At 32.4% G+C, this 12,992-nt stretch overlaps 2 protein-coding genes across 2 annotated transcripts; one reads left to right on the top strand and one right to left on the bottom strand.

Annotated features, from left to right (window-relative positions):
• Positions 1-994: 994 nt before the first annotated feature.
• Positions 995-4,422, bottom strand: LOC111444006 (sister chromatid cohesion protein DCC1). The gene is made up of 4 exons (XM_023081905.1): positions 4,253-4,422; positions 3,149-3,309; positions 1,545-2,462; positions 995-1,464 (listed from the first exon to the last, which is right to left on the bottom strand). Exons 2-4 carry the CDS (start codon positions 3,307-3,309, stop codon positions 1,362-1,364), a joined length of 1,182 nt encoding a protein of 393 aa, XP_022937673.1. The 5' UTR covers positions 4,253-4,422; the 3' UTR covers positions 995-1,361.
• Positions 4,423-7,707: 3,285 nt separating this feature from the next.
• On the top strand, positions 7,708-12,199 carry LOC111443973 (protein ECERIFERUM 1-like). Its single transcript, XM_023081857.1, has 9 exons — positions 7,708-7,936; positions 8,289-8,512; positions 8,898-9,130; positions 9,205-9,424; positions 10,291-10,666; positions 10,793-10,894; positions 11,200-11,493; positions 11,575-11,748; positions 11,834-12,199. The coding sequence occupies exons 1-9, from the start codon at positions 7,877-7,879 to the stop codon at positions 12,014-12,016; spliced, it is 1,866 nt and encodes a 621-aa protein (XP_022937625.1). The 5' UTR covers positions 7,708-7,876; the 3' UTR covers positions 12,017-12,199.
• Positions 12,200-12,992: the final 793 nt, after the last annotated feature.

Below are 12,992 nucleotides of genomic sequence, written 5' to 3'. Positions count from 1 at the left end.
TTATAATAATAATAGTAATTAAAAATGATTAAATAAAAAATAAAAATAATAAAAATCCTCACCCACTGATCCCATTCTATGAAGAGCAAGCAATCAGACATTCAGAGTGTGTCCAACATCAATACATAATTATTTTAATAAAAAAAATATAAAATATAAAATAAAAAAATATTTAAAATGATTAAATAAAAAATAAAAATAATAAAAATCCTCACCCACTGATCCCATTCTATGAAGAGCAAGCAATCAGACATTCAGAGTGTGTCCAACATCAATACATAATTATTTTAATAAAAAAAATATAAAATATAAAATAAAAAAATATTTAAAATGATTAAATAAAAAATAAAAATAATAAAAATCCTCACCCACTGATCCCATTCTATGAAGAGCAAGCAATCAGACATTCAGAGTGTGTCCAACATCAATACATAATTATTTTAATAAAAAAAATATAAAATATAAAATAAAAAAATATTTAAAATGATTAAATAAAAAATAAAAATAATAAAAATCCTCACCCACTGATCCCATTCTATGAAGAGCAAGCAATCAGACATTCAGAGTGTGTCCAACATCAATACATAATTATTTTAATAAAAAAAATATAAAATATAAAATAAAGACGAAGATAGGACAGAATTGGCTTTGCTATCATATGGCTTCGATATTAAATACTAATAATAAAAATGATGAAGGCACCTGAACTTGAACCTACGATCAGATCCGGCGAACAGCAATGTTGCATGTAGAGGGTATGCTATGTGTGTACACCTTGTAAACAGTTCCTATGGAGTGCAAGCGGTCAAAGTCCTAGTCTATGTATAGTGAACAAGTTACCCCCATACGTACGAATCTTACTCACGAGCCTGTTATAGAGCAAGTTAACTCACGTGCCAGAAGCATGGAGTTAAGGATGTACTACATTATGGTACGAGGGGTTTAGTTATACATCCTAGAGTAGGAGTGTATAGGGTTTAGGTAACAAGCTTTGTAAGGCTACCAAAGACGGTAAACATTGGCTAAAGCTAGAGTCAGTATATGAGTACATAATTTAAAAAATCATTGTAAGAATTAAGTTCAACGAAAGCATACAAGTAAGTTGCTTATTAAGTATTTTTATACTCATCCCATGTTTTGCTTGTCCTAAGGTTCTTCATATCTGAAAACACAGAGAACCAGGGATTTATGAGAATCTGGAACCTTTGGATCTCTTTTCGTGAAGTAATGAACTCCTCTAAACACTGAAAAGTTAAGGGAACTTCATATAACATCATCGGGATCGCCATTGAGCCAATCGCTTCATTGAAATGCAAGCTGTCAGGACATTGAATACAAGTGTGGCTAAGGCATAACATGTTCTATCTTGCACTGAACATGGGTTCGGCTTCTGGGTTCGGTTGAGTTCGTCGGGTGTATTTGAGAAGTAAACCTTCAGATGAAAGACCTGGAACTGTAAGATCCCTGAAAACCAAAACATAGTTGCTAAAGGTTTCCATGTAAACAAGTAACAAATAATCAAGAACAAAACACTTCAAACAAACCTAATGTATGGCTGCAGATCCTTCCACTCCCATTTTGGTCGTTCTCTAAACAAAATGGAGAAACGCTCAACAGGATTCAATGGCAATGAAGACACTCTAAAACCACGAACCCACGTCTCGACCCCGAGCCTCTCGGTCAGAACTTCGCCTTCCAACATCTCAAAGTTAGCATGCATTTCAACAGGGATTTTCTTTTGCCATTCATCCATGAAATGCTCCACCTTCATCTTTCCTTTCCTCAAGACTTCTCTTGCAAAATGCACACAAACACGTTTCTCATCCAATCTCCATAAACAGCTATTCCCCTCATCTCCTTCGAGTTTATCGCCATAGACGTCGAGACAATGATGCACGAGTGTTTCAGAAAAACCATCCATTTTCATCACTTTCATGAGTACAACTTCATCAAGTGCATCCAGAGACCAGTCGTTTAAAATCCTGTTATTCAAGAGCATTTGTAGCATAGAGTCCATGTATTGTTCATCCACAAGTCTCCAGTATCCATCAATCTCAACTGCGGAAAGTGCTTGTAATCCAGCTTTCAGTTCATCATCACTAGCCTGAACCTTGTCTAAAAGATCATTCCAACTATACATTTGCTTCTCACATTTGTCCATCTCTTCGCTTTCCCACTCATCAGCTAAGCTGTAAGGATTCTCTGAAAGAAGCAATTTAAGCTTATCAATTCTGGGAGCAATCTCAACAAGTTCCATGATTCCTGGAGCAAGTTTAATCACAGGAACAACTTCTTTAGTGCTGTCATTCCCATGGCTATCTAGCTCATTTTCGTAGTATTCCGATCGACCTGATGGGGGTATGAGGAGTACAGAATTGGAGGTTCCTACATATTTTATTCCATATGTTTTCGACTTCGTGCAAAAGACTGCTTCTTCTTCTGCCTGTCCTCTGATGCTTACTCTGTGACACGAAACCACCAAAGTTAGATCAATTCAAGAATTTCTAACCGTTGAGGATTATTGGAGGTGAGTCCCACGTTGGCTAATTTAGGGAATGATCATAGGTTTATAAGTGAGGAATACTATCTCCATTGGAATGAGGCCTTTTTTGGGAAAGCCCAAAGCAAAGCTATGAGAGCTTATGCTCAAAGTGGACAATATCATTCTATTGTGGAGAATCGTGATTGCTAACATGGTATCAGAGTCATGCCCTAAACTTAGTCATGTCAATAGAATCCTCAAATATCGAACAAAGACTTGTGAGCCTTGAAGGTGTAGTCAAACGTGACTAAAGTGTCGAACAAAGGGTGTACTTTGTTCGAGGGCTCTAGAGAAAGGAGTCGAGCCTCGATTAAGGGGAGGCTATTCGAGAGCTCTATAAGCCTCAAGGGAGGCTTATGGTGTACTTTGTTCGAGGGGAGGATTGTTGAGGATTATTGGAGGTGAGTCCCACGTTGGCTAATTTAGGAAATGATCATGAGTTTATAAGTGAGGAATACTATCTCCATTGGAATGAGGCCTTTTGGGAAAGCCCAAAGCAAAGCCATGAGAGCTTATGCACAAAGTGGACAATATCATACCATTGTGGAGAGTCGTGATTCCTAACACTAACATGTTAGTAAGTCACTTATGATCAGCTTTATGTACCGTTCGTGGAGAACTTCTTCCAGAAGCTTTTCATCAACCTCAAGAAGAACTAAATCATCATGTGGACCAAAAAGTGAGTGATATGCAATAGCAACCGAGGAGTTTGGCTGAAGATGTAAAACTGCATCGGCTCCTCTCCCATGCGGATTTTGCTGCTCCATCTTCAAAAAAGGAACCAAAATGAATTAAATGGTCTATATCTAAGCTTCTAACCACTTACGACTGTTGAACAAGGATTGATCTCAGCTTTGCACATTCATGAGCAGTCCTAAACACTGAATATTGCACATACAGAAAGCCACAATCACTAACTCAACCATGGGAAGACTCCCACAATATTTGGAAATATAATGAAAGATACCGTTCGAATTCTACTGCAGCCCAAGCCCACTGCTAGAAGATATTGTCGTCTTTAGACTTTTTCTTGTGAGCTTTCTCTCAAAGTTTTAAAACGCGTCTATTATGGAGAGAGTTTAGCCCTACTCTGACCAGTACTTCGCACCATCCAGTAACCTGGCTCTTATACCATTTGTAATAGCTCAAGCTCACCGCTAGCCGTTTTTGTCCTTTAGCAGTGGGCTTGAACGGTTACAAATTCACAGTATAGGTTGAATTCTGAGTATCTAACTAAACCAATTGACCTTATAAATCTATGTGACGGCATTCGAGTATATAGAAAATTAAAACTCCATTAATCAAGTATACGCCCACCCCATTTCCGCTAAAAGAATTGAAGTGTCAGCTGCTCGTGGAATCTGAATGTATAGAAATGGAGGCTGAAGGAAGAAAACAGAATAGCAGAGTGACCGAGACAGAAGGATTATTAGGTTGCCCTATCCTAGAATTGCTTGGGAAAAAAAATGTAAGAGGAAAAAGAAGAATCGTAACATAAATCAATCCAATACAAAATCGAAGCCCTAGAACAAATATGCAACACAAATCCATAAAATTAACGCTACCAGACGCAATATATCAAGTTCGATCATCAAAATCAATGCGTCAGCAAGCTTCAAATCAAATTTTCAAATGCGCCTATCTTGTCATTACATTCATCATCTTCGAGAGAAATTGAAGAAACAAAAAGTTGAAGAATCAGAGACAAACCTAAAATTACAGAAACAACGATTCAGATTGAAACATCGACGGTAAGGCGGTAAGTGCAGGAGATTGAAGAACCGTGAGAGTGAGAGAAATCCTTCGGAAACTGATACTGAGTTGGCTGAGGGGATTTGCCGAGAAGCACAATGACGAACAATTCCTTTTCGCGCTCTATCCTTTCCCGCCAAAACGTAATATTTATTTTATTATAAAACTAAATTAATAAAAATAATGACTTAATTTTAATTTGGTCTAAACAAACTTTTAAATATTTATAATAATATTCTTATACTAAAAAAAATAAAAAAATAAAAAATAAAATATCTTTAAACTTTAAAAAATATATATTTTTATTAATTTAGCGTTTTCACTGCTGGGCCAACGGCCCAGCCCAATCCAGAATAACCGAGCTTTCCTTAAGCCCAATAGAAAGGAATTTATTTTTTCAATTTAATCTTTATAATTTGAAATATATATTTCTCTTACATTATGATAATATATTTATATGACATTATACTCGAAATTGTCATAAAATTTAAACCAAAAAAATAATAATTATATAATAATTCCACGTGGACAACTACATTTTAAATATTTTAAATATTTTAAATCAGACACAGAGAGATTATCCAGCTAGCTCCCTCGTGTTTTTCGTCTCATCAATCGAACAAAATATTATCGTCCAATAATCAAATTCAATGCTCCCTTCTATTTTCCGTCACATCAAGCAAACATAAATGTGGTCGTTGATAGGTTGGTTCGATATGAACGCTACAATTTTCACGTGGTTAATTAACTAATAAAATAAATAATATATATGATAATTGGTTTCCACGTGGCGTAAAAGGGTTGGAAAGCTCTTAAAACGGGACCGCGTTAGAAAATTGGGAATTTTAAATTTATTTTATTCTAATTTTTTTATATATCTATTTTTTAAAATTAAATATGTTAAAAAGGTATAGAAAATAAGCCCAATTTAGTTATTTAGATTCATAAATAATATAAATGTTTTTTCAAAATATATTTATTTTGGATATTTTAATTAACAATTTTTAGAAAAAATCTAATAATATATTTATTAAATTATTAAAACAAAAAATAATCACGTTTTTATTTATTTTTTAAAATAAATAACTAATAATCTAAATTTATATTTTAAATAGAGTAATACTTCGATAAAATATTAAATATCGATAATAATAGAAACACATATATAAATTTTTTATACAGCTCGGTATTATTATTTTAAATACATGTCGTTATCAAAAATCTAGATTTAGGTCACTATATTTCCCTATCGTTCCAATTCAATATCATCGATCATCATAAATTCACTCCCATCTAATGCAATTTTCACATTGAATGATGGTTGACTTTAGTTCAAATGGGTTTGTGAAGTTGGTTCCTCTCTTCACAAAAACGTTCATTTGAATTTCACATACATTTAATTTAGTATACAATTTTAGATATCGATACTAGAGTTGGGTTGTCTCTTTCAAAATTACGCTTTAATAATTAAAAATTTTAAAGAATATATTCTTTAAAAAAATTATTTAAATAAAACATATAGAGCACAGGTCATCGAAACACCGCTGTACAAAAATTCATGTTGTAAATTCTTGCTCCAATTGAAATCAAAAAAGTGACCGAACAAATAAATTTTTTTAATTGAAAGTATATTTTAACAATGCCATAAAAATATTCCAGCAATTATAAAAAAAACAAATAATAATAATAATTTAAAAATAAATAAATAAATATATATATATATATATTCACAATTACAAATTAATTTTAATCATTAATATGTGCCATTGATTAATACGCTTAATCAATAACTTCCCTTTTTTATACCAATAAAATCAACGTATTAAATAAATATATATATATATATATATATATATATATATATAATTTAATTAAAATATATATTTCAAACTAATAAAGAAGTAAAATAAGAAGAAAATGGCAATGGCCATCAATAATTGTAGTAGTGTAGATGGCGATGGGACCATCCTAAATTAATAAAAATAATCCGTAAATATAATTTTGTTTTTAAGTAGTTATTTGTTAATATCAAGTTAATTAATAATTACAAATTAAAAATTATTTATATTAAATATTATTGGACCCCCAAATAAAACATTGTATTTATATTAAATTTATGTGTATATATTTTTTTGCTTTGTATTGTTTTGTTTGTTTAAATAATTATTTTTTAAATATTTAATATTTATATTAAAAAATTTAAAACTAAAAAATTATTAAAAATTGAATTATATATAACAACAATTAACACATTAATTAAATTATTAAAAAATTATTCAATGTATATACAGTATACTGTTTTATTTAAAAAAATTAAATAAAATTGTTTAGTTTAAATAATAGACTAAAGTATAATAGGACTACGAACTAAAATAGTAATTTGACCTAAGAATCATTAATCACCTTCAAATCATTTTTAATTTAATTTAATTTAATTATTTTTTTTTATAAAGTTAAAAGTTTAATAAAATCGTCATTTTAGTTCATATATATTTGAAATTATAAACTAAAATATATATATATATATAATTGATAATTGATAATTGAAAATAATATTTTAGCAAAAGAATAACAATAATATATATATATATATATATATATATATATATAATTAATGTCCAATTAATAAAAATATATGCCAATTATTTTAAAAAATACTATTAAACTTTGGAAATTAAATAATATTTTTAAACTAAAAAAATCAAAACGTTACCTTCAATTATATTTTATTTAAAAAATTCCACGTAGGACCACGTAATAATGCAATTAAATCCATATTTTTCATATAAAAATATTTTTTTAAAAATACATTTAAACTTTCAAAATAATTTTAAAAATACCCTTATATTTTTAGGAGGTTATCAATTTTCTTTATTTTTTTATTTAAAAAAAAAAAAGTTAAAATATAGAGAATTTTTTATTTTTATATAAATATTAAGAGTGGATACTATTTTTAAAAGTTTATTTTAAAAAAAAGTATTAATAAAATTTAAATGTATTTTTTATTATTTTTAAATAAATTTAGGTGTATTTTTTATTTTTTAAATTTAAGGATATATTTTTTTAATTTTTTAAAAAAATTTAATGATATTTTTGAAAAAAAATGCATGAATATTTTTATTAAAAAATACTCAACCCTTTGTTCTATAGCAGTGGATGAGTATAATCTCTTATGACTTTGTTTTATAGTAGTGGATGAGCATAATCTCTCATGACTTTGTTGATACATGGTCCATACCTTTACTTTCCACTTTCAGCTTCACACCAATGAAGATATGTATTCTTTGACTATAAACTCTTCCTAACTTACTTTTTTCTTCCTCCATAATGGTGTGGATCACAGCAGGTACCAAAATGAAATAAATTCATCATCGTTAAACACGATTCGAAGAGAAAGAAAACTTTAATTTCTCTGTTTCATGTTCAGATGGTCGATTTCGGAAAGGAAAAAAAATCCTGAAAGCACGTAGAAATTGAAGAGCGGACCACTGATTGGCTGCTATAAAAATAGGTGCTCTGGAGGAGATGGAACGTAGAATTGGAAGCCTAGCAGTAACATTGTGAGCTTCAGCTTTTGCATTAATGGCTTCCACTCCGGGGATTCTCACCGGTTGGCCATGGACGCCTCTTGGAAGCTTCAAGGTATCTTCCATGTCCTCTCTCTCTTCTTTCTCTTGCTTCTTCGTTTCCTATGTATTCTGCCATTATGTTTTCTTCATATTCCACGCCGTTGTTTATGGTGATTTATCGCAGAATGTTTCTCTGTTTGATCGCATTTCTTGTCCACAACTGTTTGTGAAAATGCGACTTCGAACATTACGCTAAATCGAGTTCCGTTGAAATGAACTTGTAATCGAATATCGCTAAATCACTTATTTACCTGTTGTGCTTTAATTTTTCGTCAATTAAATGAGCATTGTAATGAGAAACTACGATCATTCCTACTGTCTGTTGAAATCACAGTAGCGTAATCACACGGAGTTCTTGTTTGCAGTATTTGATTTTGGCGCCTGGAGTGATTCACAGCATTTACCATTACGTCGTGAAGGATGAAACCGAGAGAGACATTTCATACCTTATGATTTTTCCATTTCTTTTGTGGAGGATGATTCATAGCCAGATATGGATATCTCTGTCTCGCTATCGAACTGCTAAAGGCAGTGCGCTTATTGTCGACAAGGGCTTGGAATTCGATCAAGTCGATAGAGAAAGAAATTGGTTAGTATTTCCAATCCATTTCTTCACACAATCCAGATTCAGATTATTGAATCGTTTAAATCTAATAGTTCGATAACTTTCTGTTTTAGTTTTTGAAAGTTGTTTTTGCTTCCCTCCAATTCGTCATTCAAATTCTTAATCAAATTTCAAAACCAAAAAACAAATCTGTTTTTAATTTTCAAAACTTAACATGTAACAAAGAAATCATTATCTATATATGCAAATACTTTTTGCAAGCTTTAAAAAGAACAAAAATCTCTCAAAGAAAGATAGTTTTCAGATTTTTTAGGAAGATGTTTAAGAAACACACACCTGAAAGTGGTATTCGTGAATTTAGTTCGTACCGAATTGAATTGGCTTCTTATGAACAAGGTTTTATGGACAGGGACGATCAAATATTGTTGAATGGAGTTATAATCTACATTTTGAGCAATGTTTTGCCGAAAGCTTCAAATCTTCCTCTATGGAGGACAGATGGAGTGGTTATTACGTTTTTGCTTCACGCAGGTCCAGTGGAGTTTCTGTATTACTGGCTTCACAGAGCTCTGCACCATCATTACCTCTATTCTCGCTACCATTCCCACCACCATTCTTCCATTGTTACAGAGCCGATCACTTGTAAGCCTTTCTCACTTGTAAGTCGGTAAGATTAACTAATATAACAATTTGGAGTAATCATTCTTCCATGGCAGCTGTGATTCATCCATTTGCAGAAGAATTGGCATATTTCTTCCTGTTTGCGATACCTATGTTGACGGCAGTGTTTTGTGGAACAATGTCTGTGGGAGTTTATGTTGCTTATATTACTTACATCGACTTCATGAACTACATGGGTCATTGTAACTTCGAGTTCATCCCTAATCGCCTCTTCACATTCTTTCCTCCTCTCAAGTTTCTCGTCTATACTCCATCGTAAGTCTTTCTCTTTTCTCTCAATCTCTTTCTCTCTCTCTTTTTTAACTAGACAAGAGTCTGGCACAAAGCGGTGTGTTAGCCAAGATGTTGGGTCTCCAAGGAGGTGAATCGTTAGATCTTACATCGGTTGTAGAAAGGAACGAAACATTCTTTATAAGAGTGAAAACTTCCATTTAATAGACGCGTAATAGACCAAAACAGACAATATGTGATAGCTTTGAGCTTGCTGTTACATGTTTTTGTTCTTTTGATTCTCAAAATATTGGAGAATGAGTCTCATGAGAGGATCAGTAAATATTTGATTTTTAGATTTTACAAAATTAATCTTATAAATATTACTTTCATCTTTGGTTATTATTTACTTTTGCATCTCTTTCTCAAAAATTGGTTTTTATTTTAAAATTTGACTTAGAATTCAAATGTTTTCTCACCCGAAATAATGTGTCGGATGAAAAGAAAAGTCCACGTCAACTAATTTAAGGAATGATCATGAGTTTATAATCAAGAAATACTTTCTCCATTCTTGTGAGCCAAGCCATAAGAGCTGATGCTCTAGATATCATATCACTGTGGAGAGTATAGGTGGCTTGGTAGAAAGAAGGATAGTATGAGAGATAAGACAAAGGGATTATTGCAGCTTACTGTGGTAATTTTTTTTAAACTTTTAATGGTGGGTTTAATAGATTATTTTTGTTATTTATTTATTTTTGGAATTTAGAGACATATTTGTTATATGCTAAAACTTCCTCTAAACTTGTACTCCTTTTTTAAAATTTAATATACGACATAAAATGAAATGAACAATAACACATAGATGCTTTAAAATAAAAAATAAAAAATAAAAATAATTGTTATAATGGCAGGTTTCATGCGTTGCACCACACGCAATTCCGAACCAACTACTGCCTATTTATGCCCTTTTACGACTACGTCTACGGCACATACGATAAATCTTCAGATTCTCTCCACAAAAACTCCCTCAAAAGAAAGGAAGAAGTTGCTGACGTCGTCCATCTGACTCATCTCACTACTCCCGAATCCATCTATCATCTACGGCTAGGATTTGCCACGCTGGCCTCCAGGCCCCACTCCTCCACGTGGTATCTTTGCTTACTGTCCCCCGTCACCGTGGCCTCCATGCTGCTGATGTGGATCTATGGCCGTACATTTGTCGTCGAGAGGAACAAGATTGATGAGCTCAAAATGCAAACGTGGGCCATCCCCAAGTTTCAATTCCAGGTGACAAAAATCTTAATAAACAAACAAATAAATAAATATATTATAATTAATCTCGATTTATGAATAATCATATTCTAATTTCTAGATTATTTATTAATTAATTAATATCTAATAAACGTTCTGCAGTTCTTGCTTCAATGGCAACCAATAAACAACTTGATTGAAGAAGCCATAATCGATGCAGATCAAAAGGGCTGTAAAGTCTTGACGTTAGGCCTCTTGAATCAGGCAAGATTATTTATTTATTTATTTTATTATATATATATAATAAAAAATTCATCATAAAAATTCAACTAAATATGTCTTTTAGTCCCAATTTTTTAGTATTTTTGCAATTTAGTCCTTAATTGATAAATGTTAAAATAAGACGATAATAAATAGAAAAATATTAGAAATTGCCAAAATTTTTGGATATAATTAAAAAATATTAAAATGTCAGGGACTAAAATGAAATATTTCAAACAGTAAGATATTAGTTGAAAAACGTATATTTTGTTTTATCTAACGAGTATATGTATATATGATGATTGCAGAGCGAGGATCTAAACAAACATGGAGCGTTGTATATAGAAAGAAACCCGAAACTAAAAGTGAAGGTGGTGGATGGGAGTAGCTTAGCTGTGGGTGTGGTGCTGAATAGTATCCCAAATTTTGCAACCCAAGTCCTCCTCACAGGGAAAATTACAAAATTGGCCCTTGCCCTTTTTCATTCTCTTTCCAAAAAAGGCATCCAAATTGCTGTGTTGAATGAACATCACTACAAACAGCTCAACAAAGCTTCTAAATCCGAGGGCTCTTTGGTCCTTTCAACTGGCTCTTCCCAAAATGTATATATATTAATAATTAATAATTATTCTTTTAGTTGACTTAAAATTAAATTTTTAATAATTCTTTAAATTTTCATGTAGATATGGTTGGTGGGAGATGGAGTGGCTGATGAAGAACAGCTAAAAGCTCCAAAAGGAACAACTTTCATTCCCTTTTCACACTTCCCTCCAAAGATTATACGCAAAGATTGCTTCTACCACTACACCCCTGCATTGAAGGCTCCCCCTTCGATCGAAAACGTGCACTCGTGTGAGGTAAACGTCGTGCTTGAGACATCGATGTCGAGATTTACTTTCAAAGTCTCGTAGAGTGATAATAAATTTAATCGATGGCTTGCAGAATTGGCTACCGAGACGAGTGATGAGTGCATGGCGCGTTGCCGGGATGGTGCATGCTATGGAAGGGTGGACGGAGCACGAGTGTGGCAACGCAATGCTCGACGTCGAGCAGGTTTGGACGGCGAGCCTTCGACACGGGTTTCAGCCTTTGAAGATGTCTAGTGCTGCCTATGGCTCTATGTAGTTTCATTTTATGTACTATGTCTATGTTTTTAGTTAATAGCTATGTGTTGGTGGGTGTTTGTGGGGAAGCTAATTTAGTCTCTAATTCAAAGGAGGTCCCTTAGCCCAAAATTAAGTTAAAAAATTCAATCACTCGAAAAAATGTGGTCAATTCAAATGGTACGGTACAGTACGGTTTGAGTTTGGTTACGAACTAATTTGGATTGGATTGAGTTCAAATAAATAAATGATAGTTTGCATAAAATTTATGCGTTCCCCTAAAACTATGAACTGAACCAACTCGAATTTATTACTAATTTTAAAATATATATTTTTTGCCGAGTTCCTTAGAGAGAGTTGTCTCGCGCACTTAGGTATTCTCTACTTACCCACGTGTCGGTTTCGGGTACGGGTACCCTTTTGTTGAAGCTCGTTCGAGCTTTTCCTAAGAGTATGACATGGGTTACTTCAAAGTCATAGCGCCTAGTACTCGAACATTAGCTCGAGGTATTTTCTCTACCCCAAACGAACTCAACCCAAAAATTTTATCGTTGAATTAGGTTTAGTTCATTATTCAATAAAGTTATTTTGGTTGAAAATTTACAACTCGAACAATTAGATCAGGTCTAAAAAGTTTCCAACTCGAACCAACCAAACCCACAAACATTCCTAACTTTTGAAATAATTTTAGAGGTTGAAGAGTGTTTATTTATTTATTTATTTTTATGCCGGGAAATGAAGAGAAAACGTGTATGTTGAGTAAAATTATCCTCACTGGTATTAGACCCTATTCGTAAAACTAAAAGTAAAGTCACGAGAAGTGACAACAAAAAAGGATAATGTCAATATAAAGACACACAAAGAGTCGTTTTCCTTAACGGGTTCAAATTTGTCAGCAAGTCGTAAAAAGTAAAAAAAATTTATAACCACAATACTCGGAATTAAAGATTCAATAAATATTTACTCGTTTTAGCTCCAAATATCACATGGAACTAAGC

The sequence above is a fragment of the Cucurbita moschata genome, unplaced genomic scaffold, assembly GCF_002738365.1.
Source record: "Cucurbita moschata cultivar Rifu unplaced genomic scaffold, Cmos_1.0 Cmo_Scf00001, whole genome shotgun sequence".
In the NCBI taxonomy this organism is placed as follows: Eukaryota; Viridiplantae; Streptophyta; class Magnoliopsida; order Cucurbitales; family Cucurbitaceae; genus Cucurbita; species Cucurbita moschata.
The sequence above is the reverse complement of the archived record's forward strand: the minus strand, read 5'-3'. Positions and strand labels throughout refer to the sequence as shown.